This window comes from Hemibagrus wyckioides, linkage group LG06 (genome assembly GCF_019097595.1).
Source record: "Hemibagrus wyckioides isolate EC202008001 linkage group LG06, SWU_Hwy_1.0, whole genome shotgun sequence".
Taxonomy (NCBI): Eukaryota; Metazoa; Chordata; class Actinopteri; order Siluriformes; family Bagridae; genus Hemibagrus; species Hemibagrus wyckioides.
The window spans coordinates 7,547,348-7,567,975 of NC_080715.1; the positions used below are offsets into that span (position 1 = coordinate 7,547,348).

General features: G+C 42.4%; 1 protein-coding gene across 1 annotated transcript in view; it reads right to left on the bottom strand.

The window, feature by feature from the left end:
* Positions 1-20,628, bottom strand: part of cwc22 (CWC22 spliceosome associated protein homolog) — a 45,256-nt gene that overhangs the window by 15,204 nt on the left and 9,424 nt on the right. The window contains exons 7-15 of the mRNA XM_058392250.1: positions 20,316-20,444; positions 19,746-19,914; positions 19,416-19,469; positions 18,723-18,858; positions 15,599-15,805; positions 12,329-12,391; positions 11,475-11,573; positions 10,141-10,225; positions 886-946 (exon numbers count right to left, since the gene is read on the bottom strand). Of these exons, the coding sequence (XP_058248233.1) occupies positions 886-946; positions 10,141-10,225; positions 11,475-11,573; positions 12,329-12,391; positions 15,599-15,805; positions 18,723-18,858; positions 19,416-19,469; positions 19,746-19,914; positions 20,316-20,444 (1,003 nt within the window). The remainder of the gene's footprint in view (positions 1-885; positions 947-10,140; positions 10,226-11,474; positions 11,574-12,328; positions 12,392-15,598; positions 15,806-18,722; positions 18,859-19,415; positions 19,470-19,745; positions 19,915-20,315; positions 20,445-20,628) is intronic.

A 20,628-nucleotide genomic window follows, 5' to 3' on the forward strand; every position in this document is an offset into this window, starting at 1 on the left:
CTCTCTCTCTCACAAGCTGTTAACCCATTCTGTCTATTTATAGCTGCCTTCTTCAGCTTGATCCCCCGCTTACTTTGCCCTTTGGTTATGTTTCGCAAATGCTCTTTTTATATTCCTTGTGGAAATGCCGGAATGGCGAATCCTCAGCATGGAGGATTCCTCAACTTTCCCTCTCAATCGGCTCTCTAGCTCCCTAGATCGTAAATCAGTATTATAGTGTACATGACGGTGAGGATTCTGGCTCGGTCATGTCTCAATTTCTGGCAACATGAGCGCAATTTTTCACTGTAAAAACCCAAACATATCAAATATTTGGAGACTCCTTCCAGATATTTCAGTAACAGAGTTTTATAATAATTAGTAAAAACCATTACTGTGTAATTGCCTGCATGATGCTCTTGTAAAACTGGAACAAAACACTTTGATCAGTTATGATAAACATTCAGGAGAGGGGAAAAAAAATCTCAGAAATCTTGAGAAAGTCATCTCAAAAATATCTTCCTAAGGACACATGGCATGAAGCTAAGCCTGTAGTTACTAAATGATAACGACAGAAAGTAGCGAGACTGAGCTGTAACACAGACCGTACTCTCTCTGCGCTTTAGAAACCAGATGGAAGACTAAACTGGGTCTGAATTCCCCGAGCAGCTCCAGCGCCAATCAACTGGGAGCTAGAACACTTCTAGAGGAAAAGCATGAGATCAGTTACAGGGCAGGAAAACGGGGGAAACACCCGGATCTGTGGATAAACCCCGGCTTTCTTCATCAACAGCTGCCAAACACAGACATTACGAGGACTAAACTGCTCCTAAGAAGCTGCAGAGACGGTTATTAAAAATAGATATTTATCCGGGGGGAAAGGATTGGGTAATGAGGAGAACGTACCGTCTGGTTCTCAGGGAAATTCATCTTGATCAGCTTGTGAGCACATTCCTCAAAGTCCAAGCTGCAAGAAGAAAGAGAACAGAAATATTAACACAGCACCAGGCACTGGACAGCAACAAACAGCAGAAAAACATTAAAAAGTCATGCTCCCACACACACACACACACACTCCATTACATTCACTCACTCCAACACACACACTCCCACTCCATTACATTCACTCACTCCAACACACACACACACTCCCACTCCATTACATTCACTCACTCCAACACACACACTCCCACTCCATTACATTCACTCACTCCAACACACACACACACTCCCACTCCATTACATTCACTCACTCCAACACACACACACACTCCCACTCCATTACATTCACTCACTCCAACACACACACACACACACACACACTCCATTACATTCACTCACTCCAACACACACACACACACACACACACACTCCATTACATTCACTCACTCCAACACACACACACACTCCCACTCCATTACATTCACTCACTCCAACACACACACACACACACACACACACACACACACTCCCACTCCATTACATTCACTCACTCCAACACACACACACACTCCCACTCCATTACATTCACTCACTCCAACACACACACACACTCCCACTCCATTACATTCACTCACTCCAACACACACACTCCCACTCCATTACATTCACTCACTCCAACACACACACACACTCCCACTCCATTACATTCACTCACTCCAACACACACACACACTCCCACTCCATTACATTCACTCACTCCAACACACACACACACTCCCACTCCATTACATTCACTCACTCCAACACACACACACACTCCCACTCCATTACATTCACTCACTCCAACACACACACACACACACACACACTCCATTACATTCACTCACTCCAACACACACACACACACACACACACACTCCATTACATTCACTCACTCCAACACACACACACTCCCACTCCATTACATTCACTCACTCCAACACACACACACACACACACACACTCCATTACATTCACTCACTCCAACACACACACACACTCCCACTCCATTACATTCACTCACTCCAACACACACACTCCCACTCCATTACATTCACTCACTCCAACACACACACACACTCCCACTCCATTACATTCACTCACTCCAACACACACACACACTCCCACTCCATTACATTCACTCACTCCAACACACACACACACTCCCACTCCATTACATTCACTCACTCCAACACACACACACACACACTCCCACTCCATTACATTCACTCACTCCAACACACACACACACTCCCACTCCATTACATTCACTCACTCCAACACACACACACACACACTCCCACTCCATTACATTCACTCACTCCAACACACACACACACTCCCACTCCATTACATTCACTCACTCCAACACACACACACACTCCCACTCCATTACATTCACTCACTCCAACACACACACACACTCCCACTCCATTACATTCACTCACTCCAACACACACACACACTCCCACTCCATTACATTCACTCACTCCAACACACACACACACACACTCCCACTCCATTACATTCACTCACTCCAACACACACACACACTCCCACTCCATTACATTCACTCACTCCAACACACACACACACACACTCCCACTCCATTACATTCACTCACTCCAACACACACACACACACACTCCCACTCCATTACATTCACTCACTCCAACACACACACACACTCCCACTCCATTACATTCACTCACTCCAACACACACACACACACACACTCCATTACATTCACTCACTCCAACACACACACACACACACTCCATTACATTCACTCACTCCAACACACACACACTCCCACTCCATTACATTCACTCACTCCAACACACACACACACACACTCCATTACATTCACTCACTCCAACACACACACACACTCCCACTCCATTACATTCACTCACTCCAACACACACACACACTCCCACTCCATTACATTCACTCACTCCAACACACACACACACTCCCACTCCATTACATTCACTCACTCCAACACACACACACACTCCCACTCCATTACATTCACTCACTCCAACACACACACACACACACACACACACACACACTCCCACTCCATTACATTCACTCACTCCAACACACACACACACACTCCATTACATTCACTCACTCCAACACACACACACACACTCCCACTCCATTACATTCACTCACTCCAACACACACACTCCCACTCCCACTCCATTACATTCACTCACTCCAACACACACACTCCCACTCCATTACATTCACTCACTCCAACACACACACTCCCACTCCATTACATTCACTCACTCCAACACACACACACACACACTCCCACTCCATTACATTCACTCACTCCAACACACACACACACTCCCACTCCATTACATTCACTCACTCCAACACACACACACACTCCCACTCCATTACATTCACTCACTCCAACACACACACACACATTCCCACTCCATTACATTCACTCACTCCAACACACACACACACTCCCACTCCATTACATTCACTCACTCCAACACACACACACACTCCCACTCCATTACATTCACTCACTCCAACACACACACACACTCCCACTCCATTACATTCACTCACTCCAACACACACACACACTCCCACTCCATTACATTCACTCACTCCAACACACACACACACACACACTCCCACTCCATTACATTCACTCACTCCAACACACACACACTCCCACTCCATTACATTCACTCACTCCAACACACACACACTCCCACTCCATTACATTCACTCACTCCAACACACACACTCCCACTCCATTACATTCACTCACTCCAACACACACACACACTCCCACTCCATTACATTCACTCACTCCAACACACACACACACTCCCACTCCATTACATTCACTCACTCCAACACACACACACTCCCACTCCATTACATTCACTCACTCCAACACACACACACACACACACACTCCCACTCCATTACATTCACTCACTCCAACACACACACACACACTCCCACTCCATTACATTCACTCACTCCAACACACACACACACACTCCCACTCCATTACATTCACTCACTCCAACACACACACACACACTCCATTACATTCACTCACTCCAACACACACACTCCCACTCCATTACATTCACTCACTCCAACACACACACACACACTCCATTACATTCACTCACTCCAACACACACACACACTCCCACTCCATTACATTCACTCACTCCAACACACACACACACACTCCATTACATTCACTCACTCCAACACACACACACACACTCCATTACATTCACTCACTCCAACACACACACACACTCCCACTCCATTACATTCACTCACTCCAACACACACACACACTCCCACTCCATTACATTCACTCACTCCAACACACACACTCCATTACATTCACTCACTCCAACACACACACTCACACTCCATTACATTCACTCACTCCAACACACACACACACTCCATTACATTCACTCACTCCAACACACACACACACACTCCCACTCCATTACATTCACTCACTCCAACACACACACACACTCCCACTCCATTACATTCACTCACTCCAACACACACACACTCCCACTCCATTACATTCACTCACTCCAACACACACACACACACACACACACACTCCCACTCCATTACATTCACTCACTCCAACACACACACACACACTCCCACTCCATTACATTCACTCACTCCAACACACACACACACACTCCCACTCCATTACATTCACTCACTCCAACACACACACACACACTCCATTACATTCACTCACTCCAACACACACACTCCCACTCCATTACATTCACTCACTCCAACACACACACACACACTCCATTACATTCACTCACTCCAACACACACACTCCCACTCCATTACATTCACTCACTCCAACACACACACTCCCACTCCATTACATTCACTCACTCCAACACACACACACACACACACACACACTCCCACTCCATTACATTCACTCACTCCAACACACACACACACACTCCATTACATTCACTCACTCCAACACACACACACACACTCCATTACATTCACTCACTCCAACACACACACTCCCACTCCATTACATTCACTCACTCCAACACACACACACACACTCCATTACATTCACTCACTCCAACACACACACACACACTCCATTACATTCACTCACTCCAACACACACACACACACACTCCCACTCCATTACATTCACTCACTCCAACACACACACACACACTCCATTACATTCACTCACTCCAACACACACACACACTCCCACTCCATTACATTCACTCACTCCAACACACACACACTCCCACTCCATTACGTTCACTCACTCCAACACACACACTCCCACTCCATTACATTCACTCACTCCAACACACACACTCACACTCCATTACATTCACTCACTCCAACACACACACTCACACTCCATTACATTCACTCACTCCAACACACACACACACTCCCACTCCATTACATTCACTCACTCCAACACACACACACTCCCACTCCATTACGTTCACTCACTCCAACACACACACACACACTCCATTACATTCACTCACTCCAACACACACACACACACACTCCATTACATTCACTCACTCCAACACACACACACACACACTCCATTACATTCACTCACTCCAACACACACACACACACTCCATTACATTCACTCACTCCAACACACACACACACACTCCATTACATTCACTCACTCCAACACACACACACACACACCCACCCACCCACTCCATCACACACACACTCCCACTCCATTACATTCACTCACTCCAACACACACACACTCCCACTCCATTACATTCACTCACTCCAACACACACACACACACACACTCCATTACATTCACTCACTCCAACACACACACACACTCCCACTCCATTACATTCACTCACTCCAACACACACACACACACACTCCATTACATTCACTCACTCCAACACACACACACACACACACACACTCCATCACATTCACTCACTCCAACACACACACACACACTCCCACTCCATTACATTCACTCACTCCAACACACACACACTCCCACTCCATTACATTCACTCACTCCAACACACACACACTCCCACTCCATTACATTCACTCACTCCAACACACACTCCCACTCCATTACATTCACTCACTCCAACACACACTTTCATATATACACACACACTCTCAATCACACACATACACTCTTACACTCCCACACTTCCTCTCCCTCACACACACACTCAATCACACACCCCTGACTCTATTATATACACCTGGATAAATAAAAGCAGCACTCGCTAGACGGCACATCAGAGCCTGAACATCCCTGACTGTCTGGTTTCCACAGACAGCTGAACTGTAATGTTTCCGGATTTCGCGAACACAGTGACATTAAACACTCACAAGATCTGTTTCTCTTTCAAACCTTCGTCATCATGAACTTACAAACCCATAACGCACAATCAGGAGTACTTAGTAACACAAAACCGAGCTTTTGGGTTAATGCGAATGCTAACTGTAATAAACTCACTGATCTAAATAAATAAATAAATAAATAAAATATATGACATTTGAGACAACTTTGTTTATTCCATTACACACCATAACATCACGTGGCAGCCATCTTATGTAGTTACTAGCAAGTATACCTGAGCTTTTAGTGGATTCACAGACAGGCTTTACCTCAGTGCTGAACTGACATAACACTAACAGGTAAATAAAAAAAATAAATACAGAAATGTTTTCTAATATTTAGGTCTTGCAGCATTTATAAGCTCCTTTTCCTTATTTTCTATTCTTTCTCAGAGAAGCCAGTTTCATGCATTGTCTTCTTTTTAAAAATAAATAAAATTATTAATTAATTAAATAAATAAAATCTGCACACGTATTAAGACCAATTCTGTAACATCCTTAAAAAAATAAAAATAAATAAATAAATATATTTAGCTTTAGCGACTTAATATAACCTGCAGCTATTTGAATTCTCCTCATTTCCATACATACATATTCATTAGCTCATTTCTGGTAGCATGCGGTTAAAAATAAGCTCCTTGGGTGTGCGGGTCCTACAAGTGAGAGGCTGCTGGAGAGAGAACAGATGTTTAGCTGTTTTTGGCAGTGAAACTGCTTTCGTGCTGTGGGACATAAGGACACAAACGGCCCTCCTGTCTCTCTTTCTTTCTCTCTGTGGTCACGGCAGGTCTGTAAGAGCCACTAGGCAATCGTTGAGCAGCAGAGGAGACTGATTCGGAAGCTAATATCCCTCCTGTAATTACAATGTGCGTATTACAATCTGAAATCCTTTGTATTTCATCACTCACAAGTGACCCATTTATTGCTATTACAACTGACCAGCTGTTCGAGACCCAGGACTCCCGGGCAGGAAACAAACCCAATCCCAAGTCTGGATAAAATGTCAGGTTTGTGTCAGGAAAGGAATCGGGAGTAAAAACCAGTGCAAAAACAATTATGCGGACTGGACGATCAGCCGAAAAAGGAACAGCCGAAAAACAACAACAAGGCCAAGTGTGAGTGCTGAGAACCAGAATCAGACGACAAAATTTCTTTGAAGATTCTGATTCTGGTGACCAGGAAAGTCTACATAAAGCTGTCCTGTTCTGACCAACAGAGGTTCACATTCGGTGAGAGATGAGGATTTGTTGCAAGAGTGTTACCCTCATTTAAAAACTGGGAATAACAGTAGAGCATGGATCAGGACTCATTAGAGAACAAGTAGTAGTCATAGAGTTCCTTGTGACGTTTCTATTAATTAAGTCGCTTTTTTTTGTCACATATATATTACTGCACTTTCTTTGCATATCCCATCCTTGGAGGGTTGGGGTCAGAACACAGGGTCACCTGTGATGTAGCACCCCTGGAGCAGGTTGAGATAGGGGCCTTGCTCAAGAGCCCAATGGTGGCAGTGCTGGGGCTTGAACCCTGATCAACAACCCAGAGCCTTAACCACTTGAGCCATTACCTCCCTTGGTAAAGCTGCCATAATGGAGACAGAATTTGGAATGAAATTACAGAATGGAATTTGGAATGCAGCCAACCGAACGGAATTCTAAATGAAATGAACAGGATGGAAACTGGAAAGATCAACAAAATCAAATTCGGAATGAAATGAACAAAATCCAGCTCAGAAATAAGCTAACAGAATAGGCAGCTTTGCGGTGCTGGGGCTTGAACCCCGATCTTCCAGTTAACAACCCAGAGCCTTAACCACTTGAGCTACCAGCTTGCCAGTAACGGGTATTGAAGTGACAGATCAGTGCATAAGACCTTGGACTAAGGATCAGAAGGTTGCGAGTTCAAATCCCAGAACCATCAAGCTGACCCTCACCTGCTAATTTGTATAAATGAAATAAAAGCAAGTTGCTCTTAATAAAGACACCTTCCAAATGTCATAAAAGTAAATGGTCCACATTTCAGATGCATACAGCTCCCCGGTGTGAGGAAGCTACTTATCGTACAATAAATCTGAGAATAAAATAATGACTGTCATTTCTAGGAAGTAAAACTTGATGTATATCATAAAAGAGTATTAAGAACTTTCCACTACAGTGGAATCCCGGAATTTAATTCGTTCTGGAGGCGAGTTCTTAAGGTGAAAATTTGTATTGCAAAACTAATTTTCCCATAAGAAATAATGTTAATGCAGATAATCCGTTCCAGCTGCCCAAAAATATGACCAATAGGAAGCGTATGTAAACTGTATGTCTCCTTACAAAGAACTGACCCAAGCCAAGCATTCCATGTCAAGTCTCCTCACAGGAAGTCGTGCCACCAAGCTTGGGCTAAAAATAGAACAAATCACCCACACCACCAATCTGTCAACAAAAAAAACGCCTGAAAAATCATCTAGCTTTTGAACGCATGACGAAGGCAACGTTGGTATCGTGGGTTGGCACTTTCCAAACAGCTTTCGCTGCGTTCGTATGCCAAAAATGCTTTGTATGCAGATGCAAATTTCTTTCAGATAATCTAATTTCTTATAACAAACAGAAAAGCCACCTACCTAGGGAGCCTTAGGTAGAACAGGTAAAGTGAAAATAACTCAAAGTGTCCGAAGAGGCCATACTAAACATGTTGAAAACGTAAGGAATAACACACGACATGCAAAAACAATACACTTACCACAGCACCCTGGTGTGTATTATTAGAAAGAGCAGGTTAAAGTACACCCGTGGTTTGGCTCGCAGTCAGAGCTGCTGTGATAGAAAGCACCTTCAATCTGACCAATCAGATTCGAGAACTCAACAGAGCTGGGGTATAAAGCTAAAACTTAATATTCCAGCAGTCCCACAGTTCATAGCAGGAGTTCAGTACATCTCAGCCTGGACACAGAGTTCCTGGAGCTGATCGGAGTGTACTGACAGACTTCATCAAAGGGCATTGAAGAAAACCAGGTTAAGCAAGGGGTTGATTGAGATTTCCCGAAAGACTAGACTTTCTGAAGCTGATCATGTGATCACTGGGTCGCACCTCAGGGGGCACTCAAAGGCTTGACACACTCAAAGAGCAGTTCTGCTTCAGAGGAAGGCTAAAAATCAGGCCACTGCTGCTCTGCAGAGCTAGCCTTTTCAGAGATAGAATGGAAAAAAAATAATAAAAAAACAAGGACAAGATAAATCTAAATCTCACTACAGATAATACTTCAGGAACATAAGTAAGCTTTGGGTTTGTTCACCAGTGATACATTACCATAACTATTAAGTCGCTCCCATACCGCTGACATTTCTATCTTTCTGTCTCTCTCTCTCTCACACACACACACACACACACACACACACACACACACACACACCCACCCCCAACCTCCTTTGGGCCCTGTAGAGTGCGTGTGCTGTGTGTACGGTGTGTGCGTGTGTGTGCTGTGTGTACGGTGTGTGCGTGTGTGTGCTGTGTGTACGGTGTGTGCGTGTGTGTGCGTGTGTGTGCACGGTGTGTGCGTGTGTGTGCTGTGTGTACGGTGTGTGCGTGTGTGTGCTGTGTGTACGGTGTGTGCGTGTGTGTGCTGTGTGTACGGTGTGTGCGTGTGTGTGCTGTGTGTACGGTGTGTGCGTGTGTGTGCTGTGTGTACGGTGTGTGCGTGTGTGTGCTGTGTGTACGGTGTGTGCGTGTTCTCACCTTGACTGAATGGCCAGATAAATGGTGCGGCGAAATGATACCAGGTTCACCTCCGTCTTGTCGAAAATGGTGACTTTGTCTTCATCTGAGGACACAAAACAAGAACATGAGGATGAACAAAGACACGAGGTCAATGATGACAAAGCCGTGACAAGTCACATGACCTGTTCTCCTCTACAGAGGTCACAGCGCTCACTGAGCTTGGAGCGCTATATATATATATATATATATATATATATATATATACATATATATATACATACATACATACATACATACATACATACACACACACATACATACACACACACATACAAACACACACATACTACTTGCAAGGTCAACGAAGTAAATAACAGGGCTGAGCTTAAACAGCCTGAACTGCATTTTAGGGGTCATCAAATCCCTCCACACAGATATAAATATTTTAAACATCTACATGAACATAATCCACAGGACGCTTTACAACTTTAATGCAGACACTTATCATTCAGACTTGTGCTCGGCCTCAGAAAATGCTTCCTGAATATTTAACTATTTCTAATCTATCTATTTGACCCAAATATCCTCTTGCCACAACACAGTAAACTGCTTTACCTAGGTTTTGTGATTAATGAAGCGGGGTCTGATCTTCATCCTGGTCATAATAGTTGAAAAATAGATTCAATGTAAAAAATTAAAATAACGAACAATTCAGGTTAAACAGAAGTTTTAATAATCTTGTATGATTGATCTTTGTCTATCAGCAGTAACTAGCAGTAAATATTTCCTGTAGCTGTTGATTAGATTTGGCAAATTGTGAGGAAGTACAGTGAAGCATGGTGGTGGGTGCATCACAATTTGAGGTTGTTTTGCTGACCGCATAATGTCACTAAGGGACACAGGAAATTGAGAATATGAAAACAGCTTTACTTAAAGCTTAATAAACAATTTGGATGGTGCAAACAAAAAGGGACTGTAAATGTTCCAGGAGGCTGATCTGAGAATTTTGATAAAAATAAATAAATAAAAATAGCATTCAATTCAAAGAGTTATGTTTATGATTGAATGTCCTAGAATTCATCACAGTATGCTTTCCTGAGATCATGAAATGTTAATATTCATTTTTAAAAAAATTAAATACACCCTGCCTGGGAATCTGCCATTAAATAAAGCCTAAATTTATTTATTTATTTATTGATTGATTTATTTTCAACTCTACATGATTACTCAAGTTATTTGCAAACTTCATGCATCAGAGAAAGATCTGAAAATCCAGATACGACTATGTTAGCTGAGTACTAGCACTAAACCTCAGTACCAGATTGGACAAAACATCCAAAGTCAACAAATACCATCTCCGGCTTCTGCCTCTTCATCTCCTTCATCGTCATCCTCATCGTCGCTGCCGTCTGCATCGTCACCAGAATCGCTGCTCCCCTCGTCCAGAATTTCTGTTTCATTTAAAAAAATAAAATCAAAACGTGCAGCTCTTATTACAAAAAAAATAAATAAGAAGGAACATATGGGAAATAACATTTTCAGTGATTAAGAAACGCTCATACACCATCGACACTTGAGAAGGGTGAAGTGGGCGTGGCCTAAATTTGCTATGAGCATGCAGGACAAACACAACAGCACAAAGTCCTGAAAACTCCAAGAGAACCTTGAGAGCGGCTCAGAAGGGTCAGGCATTGATGGCAATACTGATGGCCATGAATATTAGCTCCTCCCACTGAATATTAAAAGGCTAAATTTGCTATAACGTCTTAAACTATTGAAACAACAATACTTGCTCGGGCTTTGTACTGAAAAATGGGACCATGTGACCAACATTAAGCTCAAGAAATCATGCAAATTAAGTGTCCTCTGTATAAAACAGCAATGGGCGGGGCTAAAGTGGAACATTTAGATAAAAAATATAATAAAAACTTGACAAAAAAAAAATCAATGAATATTTCAATTATAGTTCAGCTACAGCATGCTCAATTTTTTCTTCATTTAAACCTTTGTACTATTATCATAAATAACGACTATTTGAAATGATAGATAATATTTAATTTACTTTAATCACCTTATCTTTATATAAATAAATGTGCTTTGCAAAAAAAATATACTATACAAATGTTCTTACCCAATTACAATATAAACACAGTCCTAAAGTTCTAATAAAATGGGAAAAAAACTGAAAAATGTTACTAATCCTCACCCTTCTTAATCGCCTTGTACTTCTCCTCATTCTCCAGGAAGTCAGGATCCATCTTGAAGACATCTGTGAAGCGAAAGAAAACAAACCATGTGTTGTGTTTTAACACGATTCGTTTACAATTTAACATTTCGAAGGGATTAAGTCTCTCGCCAGCTTGGTGTAATCAGGGGTAATTACCCACAAAGAATTGTGTGTATGAGGCGTGATTCATAAAAAGACCTTAATGTGATAATGGCTGTTTCTGCACCCTGAAGGCCCACGTCGTACGCCTTTTCAATTACGCTCTATTGTCTCCGAAGGAAAACAACATGCTGACACCAGCCAAATGGAAATAAGCGGCGAGAGAGACGTAAAGGTCAGGCGTGAAAATGCGAGAGTGGTGCATGATTTTACTCGGCGGAAGGGAAGTCGGCTACTCAACGCGGCATCCGTTCTGCCCAGGTGAGCCGTGCTGTTATTAGGTACAATTCATCTGAACATGCGTTATATTTTAATATTCTATGGATCGTTACATAAAATGTAGGAAATGTGGATTTGTAAATCTTGCTTAATGCATGTTTTAGACTCCAGTGTCCATCACCAACATACTTAAACATGTGGCCATAAGTTTTATTTCTAAACTTCTGATTGGTCACAGGGGCATTTCTTAAGCAGGATTGTATGTCAGATTACTTACAAGCGCATTTTTCGGTGGTAATCTATGAAACATTGGATAAAGGGGCATTTTCTTGTGGTTACAGGGGTGGTAATCCATGTCAGATTGGTTAGAGAGGTGTAGTATTTGGGTGGTAATCCATGTCAGATTGGTTAGACAGATGTAGTATTTGGGTGGTAATCCATGTCAGATTGGTTAGAGAGGTGTATTTGGGTGGTAATCCATGTCAGATTGGTTAGAGAGGTGTATTTGGGTGGTAATCCATGTCAGATTGGTTAGAGAGGTGTATTTGGGTGGTAATCCATGTCAGATTGGTTAGAGAGGTGTGTTTGGGTGGTAATCCATGTCAGATTGGTTAGAGAGGTGTATTTGGGTGGTAATCCATGTCAGATTGGTTAGAGAGGTGTAGTATTTGGGTGGTAATCCATGTCAGATTGGTTAGAGAGGTGTATTTGGGTGGTAATCCATGTCAGATTGGTTAGAGAGGTGTATTTGGGTGGTAATCCATGTCAGATTGGTTAGAGAGGTGTAGTATTTGGGTGGTAATCCATGTCAGATTGGTTAGAGAGGTGTATTTGGGTGGTAATCCATGTCAGATTGGTTAGAGAGGTGTATTTGGGTGGTAATCCATGTCAGATTGGTTAGAGAGGTGTGTTTGGGTGGTAATCCATGTCAGATTGGTTAGAGAGGTGTATTTGGGTGGTAATCCATGTCAGATTGGTTAGAGAGGTGTGTTTGGGTGGTAATCCATGTCAGATTGGTTAGAGAGGTGTATTTGGGTGGTAATCCATGTCAGATTGGTTAGAGAGGTGTGTTTGGGTGGTAATCCATGTCAGATTGGTTAGAGAGGTGTATTTGGGTGGTAATCCATGTCAGATTGGTTAGAGAGGTGTGTTTGGGTGGTAATCCATGTCAGATTGGTTAGACAGATGTAGTATTTGGGTGGTAATCCATGTCAGATTGGTTAGACAGATGTAGTATTTGGGTGGTAATCCATGTCAGATTGGTTAGACAGATGTAGTATTTGGGTGGTAATCCATGTCAGATTGGTTAGACAGATGTAGTATTTGGGTGGTAATCCATGTCAGATTGGTTAGAGAGGTGTATTTGGGTGGTAATCCATGTCAGATTGGTTAGACAGATGTAGTATTTGGGTGGTAATCCATGTCAGATTGGCTAGACAGGTGTATTTGGGTGGTAATCCTTGTCAGATTGGTTAGAGAGGTGTATTTGGGTGGTAATCCATGTCAGATTGGTTAGAGAGGTGTATTTGAGTGGTAATCCATGTCAGATTGGTTAGAGAGGTGTATTTGAGTTGTAATCCATGTCAGATTGGTTAGAGAGGTGTATTTGGGTGGTAATCCATGTTAGATTGGTTAGAGAGGTGTATTTAGGTGGTAATCCATGTCAGATTGGTTAGAGAGGTGTGTTTGGGTGGTAATCCATGTCAGATTGGTTAGAGAGGTGTATTTGAGTTGTAATCCATGTCAGATTGGTTAGAGAGGTGTATTTGGGTGGTAATCCATGTTAGATTGGTTAGAGAGGTGTATTTAGGTGGTAATCCATGTTAGCTTGGTTAGAGGGGTGTATTTGGGTGGTAATCCATGTTAGGATGTCGGGGGGGGCATTTTATGGGTGGTAATCTGTGTGAGATTGGTTAAAGGGGCAGTTTATGTGTGCTAATCTATGTCAGACTGGTTATGGGGCATTGGTTAGGCAGGGCTTGCAGTCAGTTGGTTACGGGGCATTTTGTGGGTGGTAATCTTCATCAGGACAGTTACAAGGGCAGTGTTTAGGTAGGAATCTATATCTGACTGATTACAAAGGGAATTTTAAGGGTGGTAAATTTTGGTCAGTGTGATTGCAGGACATTTCTGGGTGGTATGCTATAGCATATTAGTTACATGGGGCATTTTTGGGCAGGACCTGCATTCTGATTGGTTACATAGGGTATTTTTGGGCAGGAAGTGCAATCTGATTGGCTACAGGGGCATTTTTGGGCTAGGACTGCAGTCTGTTTGGTTACAGGGGCATTTTAGATAGTATTCTAGGTCAGATTTGTTATAAAGGCATTTCTGGGCAGAAACCACAGTCTGATTGGTTACAGGGGCATTTTTGGGCTAGGACTGCAGTCTGATTTGTTACTAGGGCATTTCTGAGGAGGAACTGGGTCTGGTTGGTTACAGGGGCATTTTTTGATTAGGATCTGTAGCCTGATTTGTTACTGGGGCATTTCTGAGCAGAAACTGCAGCCTGATTGGTTACTGGGGCATTTTTTGGCAGGATATGCAGTCTAATTGGTTACAGGAACATTTTTTGTTTGCAGGAACTGCAGTCTGATTGGTTACAGGAGCATGTTTTTGGCAGGAACTGCAGTCTGATTGGTTACAGGGACATTTTTTGGCAGGAACTGCAGTCTGATTGGTTACAGGGACATTTTTGGCAGGAACTGCAGTCTGATTGGTTACAGGAGCATTTCTGAGCAGGCTGTAAATACAGGTTGTTACAGTGACATTTGTGGGCAGAAACAGGTTACAGTATTTTGGATGGAAAGTATAACCTGGTTGATGAGTCCTGTTTGGTAATTTTTCTGGTTTGAGTGTAAGCGTTCTTACTGAGCACATCCTCCGTGTTGTACTCGTCCTCTAGAGGAAGCATATGAGTGAACTGGTCCTCGTCCTCCACCAGGTCCAGGCCTTCAGTAACTATGGGATGGTCCTTAAAGCCGTCCTTCCTGATGGCGAACATCACCTCGATCATGTACTGCACACGCTTATCAATCTCCGACTCGTGCAGGATGTTCCTCAGGCGCTCAAAGATGGCTAAGGAAAAAAAAAAAAACCTCATCAGATGCTAGCCTATTTGCATAAGTTCCAAACATCACGCCTCTATGCTACGCCATGCTAATCTAAACTTGTCCGCTCGAGTTACTCCGTGGAACTCCGAAGCGGAGGAGGACTGTTACATTACAAGCTAGCAGATTCCTTTTCATGAAAATCTAAGTAGCGGTGTTACATCTCATTAAGTTTACAATCAACACGTCTGAAAGCTCTTACATCAGAGAGATTAATGAGGCTTTCGCAGCAGAGCTAGCAGCCTGTAAATTATACAATAAATTATTCACGTCGGTTCTGTCACCGTAATCAGCACCTAAAATGAAGGTCAAACTCATAATTGTCCTACTTTTCAAACTTGTAGCACCACTTGTTTGTCTAAGGTAGTCCCAATTAGCGTGGAATAGAAGGGATGTGTGTATTATACTCAGAGAACAGCGAATGTTCATCTATTTTTTTCTCTCCTTAAAATCTGAAAAGGATTTCAGAATCAAGTCAACTACTCGCAGTACCTTTATACAGCACTCTAATCCTGTCCAGTCTGTCCAACTATAGACAGGCTCTAAAAGCTGATAGGGCTGAGCATCTGAGCAATCTGATAGAAATAAACCAGAACAATCCCAGATTCTTATTTAGTACAGTGGCTAAACTAACAATACATCAGATTTCTGGAGAGAGTATTTCAGCACAGTTTAGTAGTGAGGACTTTATGAATTTCCTCACTAAAAAAACTGATAGTATCAAGAACAAAATATTGGATGTTCAACCTTTGACGGCATCCGGTGATCCAGACCAGCCTATAGCTCCACACTTAAAGCTACAATGCTTTACCAGCATAGGGCAGGAAGAGCTATTTAAACTTATCACCACGGCTAAACCAACAACGTGTTTGTTAGATCCAATTCCAACTAGATTGCTGAAAGTAGTGATACATACAACTGGAGAGTCTCTTCTCAATATTATTAACTCCTCGTTATATCTAGGCCTTGTCCCAAAATCTCTCAAGTTAGCAGTTATTAAGCCTCTTCCTAAGAAACTAAAATTGGACCCTGATGAAATATCAAATTACAGACCGATTTCAAACCTTCCATTTATATCAAAAATATTAGAAATGGTGGTGTTAGCCCTACAGGAAAGCAATATCCTTGAAGAATTTCAGTCAGATTTTAGGCCCCATCATAGTACAGAAACTGCACTAGTTAAAATCACAAATGATTTGCTTTTAGCTTCGGACCAAGGCTGCATCTCCATTTTAGTCCTGCTTGATCTTAGTGCTGCATTCGACACTATAGATCATAATATTCTCACAGATCGCTTACAAAATCACACAGGTATGCAGGGACAGGCATTAAAATGGGTTAGATCCTACCTGTCTGATCGATACCACTTTGTAGATTTAAATGGAGAACTGTCCAGTGTAGTGCCAGTGAAATACAGGGTCCCACAAGGGTCAGTTTTAGGACCTCTGCTTTTCTCGGTATACATGCTTCCATTGGGTAACATCATTAGAAGGCATGGGATTAGTTTCCATTGTTCTGCCAATGATACCCAGCTATATATTTCATCAAAACCAGATGAAATATCTAATTTTCTATTACTAAATTCTGATAAAACAGATATTACTTATTGGCCCAAAAACCAGTACACAGAAGCTCTCGCAATTCAGCTTGCACCTAGAAGGATGTACTGTTACCACTAGCTCAACAGTGAAAGATCTGGGCGTAATATTAGACAGCAACTTATCCTTTGAAAATCACATATCCAATATCACAGAAACAGCCTTCTTCCATCTTAGAAATATTGCCAAGCTTAGGAACATTTTATCTGTATCTGATGCAGAAAAGCTAGTTCATGCATTCATGACCTCCAGACTGGACTATTGTAATGCATTACTAGGTGGTTGTCCTGCATCTTCAATAAACAAGCTACAGTTAGTCCAGAATGCAGCCGCCAGAGTTCTTACCAGTTCAAGAAAATTTGATTATATAACCCCAATATTATCATCCTTGCACTGGCTACCTGTTAAGTTTAGAATTGACTATAAATTAGCTCTACTTACGTACAAGGCTCTAATTGGTTTAGCTCCCACCTATCTATCCAGTCTTCTAACACGTTCCAATTCACCACGCTCTTTAAGATCACAAAATTCCAGACTTCTAGTAGTTCCCAGAATATCAAAGCCCACAAGAGGGGGTAGAGCGTTTTCGTATTTAGCTTCTAAACTTTGGAACAGTCTTCCTGACAGTGTTCGGGCCTCAGACACAGTCTCCCAGTTAAAATGTAGACTAAAGACTTATCTCTTTAGCCTGGCATACATCTAACACATCCCATAACCTTATGCTCCAGTACATCTGATTAAATGCACATTATCATTTAGTACTGCTAATATTATGAACAGCAGCTACGCTAATGCTGTTCCATTGTTTCCCTTCTTCTACCCAGCCCGAGGCATACAGAGACTGTGCCGGCTCCAGTGGTATCCGGAGATGGACCAGCTCCAGCCGGGTTCTGCTTTGTGAGGATTGGGGTATTCAAAGCAGCGCTGTGGACAACAACCTCCTTATTGATTTAAATAACACTATACACATGCTGTATCTGCATCACACAATTGTCACCCAAATGAGGAGGGGTTCCCTTTTGAGTCTGGTTCCTCTCAAGGTTTCTTCCTCTTACCATCTAAGGGAGTTTTTCCTTGCCACAGTCGCCTCAGTCACGTCAGGCTTGCTCATTTGGGATAACATCTAGGACTGTCTGTCTGTTTATATGTTTGTTGTTTTCTTATGTTGTTTCTCATGTAAAGCTGCTTTGAAACAATGCTCTTTGTTAAAAGCGCTATACAAAAATAAACTGAATTGTATGTGGGGACGAGTTAAAAAAAAGCTCTCTTCTAGGTTTGGGAATGTACCATTAATGCCGCGGGGGGAAACCTCTGTGAGTTTGAGGCCGCACTCCTTCAGGAAGTTGATGGCCACCTCCACGCTGTCATCTGTGGGCCGCTCCAAGAGTAGAGTCAGGATTTCCAGACACAGCACTTCGTGGGCCTGTTTACGTCACACACACACCAAAATCAAAAGATCTGTCTAGTCATCTGTCCACATTAACATCTCCACCTTTAGAGGAAGCATCCGTCTGTCGTCTGCGTATGTGCATCTGTCTCTGTGCCTACCCATCTGCCTGTCTGCTTTTGCATGGCAAGGTCTGTTAGTCCCCGCCTGTCTGCCTGTCTCTGTCTGCCTGTCTGTGTGCCACTCATCTCGGTCCACGTCTGTCTGCCAGTCTCTGTCCATCTGTCTGCCAGTCTCTGTCCGTCTGTCTGCCAGTCTCTGTCCGTCTGGATGTCTCTGCTAGTGTCTGTCTCTGTCCATCTGCATCTTTTCGTCTTTGCCTGTTTTTCTGTCTCAGTCTCTGCCCCTGTTCATGCCTGTCTACCTGTTTCCATATTTACACCAGTGTTCCTACCCACCTCCACGCCTCACTGTGCTCTGTATGTTCTAAAACCGTCCAGTGATGATTATATTAGCGTCCACCTTTTTGACCTACAGGAAGTGAAACAGATAAAAGCACCTCTGTGTGAAATGTCGAGGCTGACGGTACGTACCACATTCTGATTGATGAGGTGAGCCACAAACTTGGAGGCTGTGAGACATTGTTGCTGAAAAGAAAAGAAAGGAAAAGTTAAATAAATAAACTTTTCTTTAAGAAGCTGTGATGCAGGAGTTCACAGTTGATTCATGGATTCTCGTGTAAGACCTGGCTCAATACTTCAATTAGATTAGATACTTAAATTAGACTTTAGATTGGATTCTAATGATAGTGCTGTAGTTACAGCATCATAAAGACATCCAGATTACCACAAAGTCTTTTTAGTGACACTAAAAAGTGGAGGAGCACAAGGTAATTATGAATCGTGACGATGAGAGATGTTTACTTTGTCGTTTCTTCTGAAGCCTTTGCGGAAGTTGAGGATGAGCCTCTTGAGGATGAGCTCTCCGATCTGAGGGAATTTGGTGTTGATGATGGCCACCACGGCAGCGTAGACGTGGGTAAAGATGGGAGAAGCGCTCTGAGCCTGGAGCACAGACCTCGCCAGAAGACCTCTGAAACACACACACACACACACTTCTTATAAACTCAAATAAAAGTCAATTATTTCCTGGCAAATAATAATGAAATAAATAATAAAATAAAAATAATTAATAAAATAATAAATAAATAATAAAAGCACACAGACATTTTAATACAAAAACAATAACAATTCGAATATTATTATTCTATTCTATTATTATTACATATATTATATGTATTTCACTTTATGAGAACTGTAAAGTATTTGAACAAAATACTAAACAAAGATCTCTTTATACAAGTCTCCAAAATCCTAGATTAATATCTTGAATTAGACATTTTGATTTCTTTAATGCAGACTTCACTAATCCTGACATTACAGACAAATCTGTGACCTTGAGCAAACCAGTAGAGCTGGGTGTAGCTCCGTTACCTGCCGCGGACGATGTTCTCCTGCAGCAGCTCCTGGATGATGTTGCCGATGTTGGACACGTTTACTTTGTTGATGAGACCGTTGATGGACTTCTTCAGCGCTTCCCAGCTCATCCTCTGGTAGGCCAGACTGCAGGGGAGAGAAAATCATAAGCCAGGGGGGAAAAATAGAATTTACCTCCCTTATATTCCGGTTTCTCAGTGGGTGATGCATTCCAAATTGGCGTTCTTGAGACTAAATGAAACGTTCTGGAGGGAGATTTGGTGTTGGTATTGCTGCATCATATCATACATGATGAAGGAGAATCAATGTA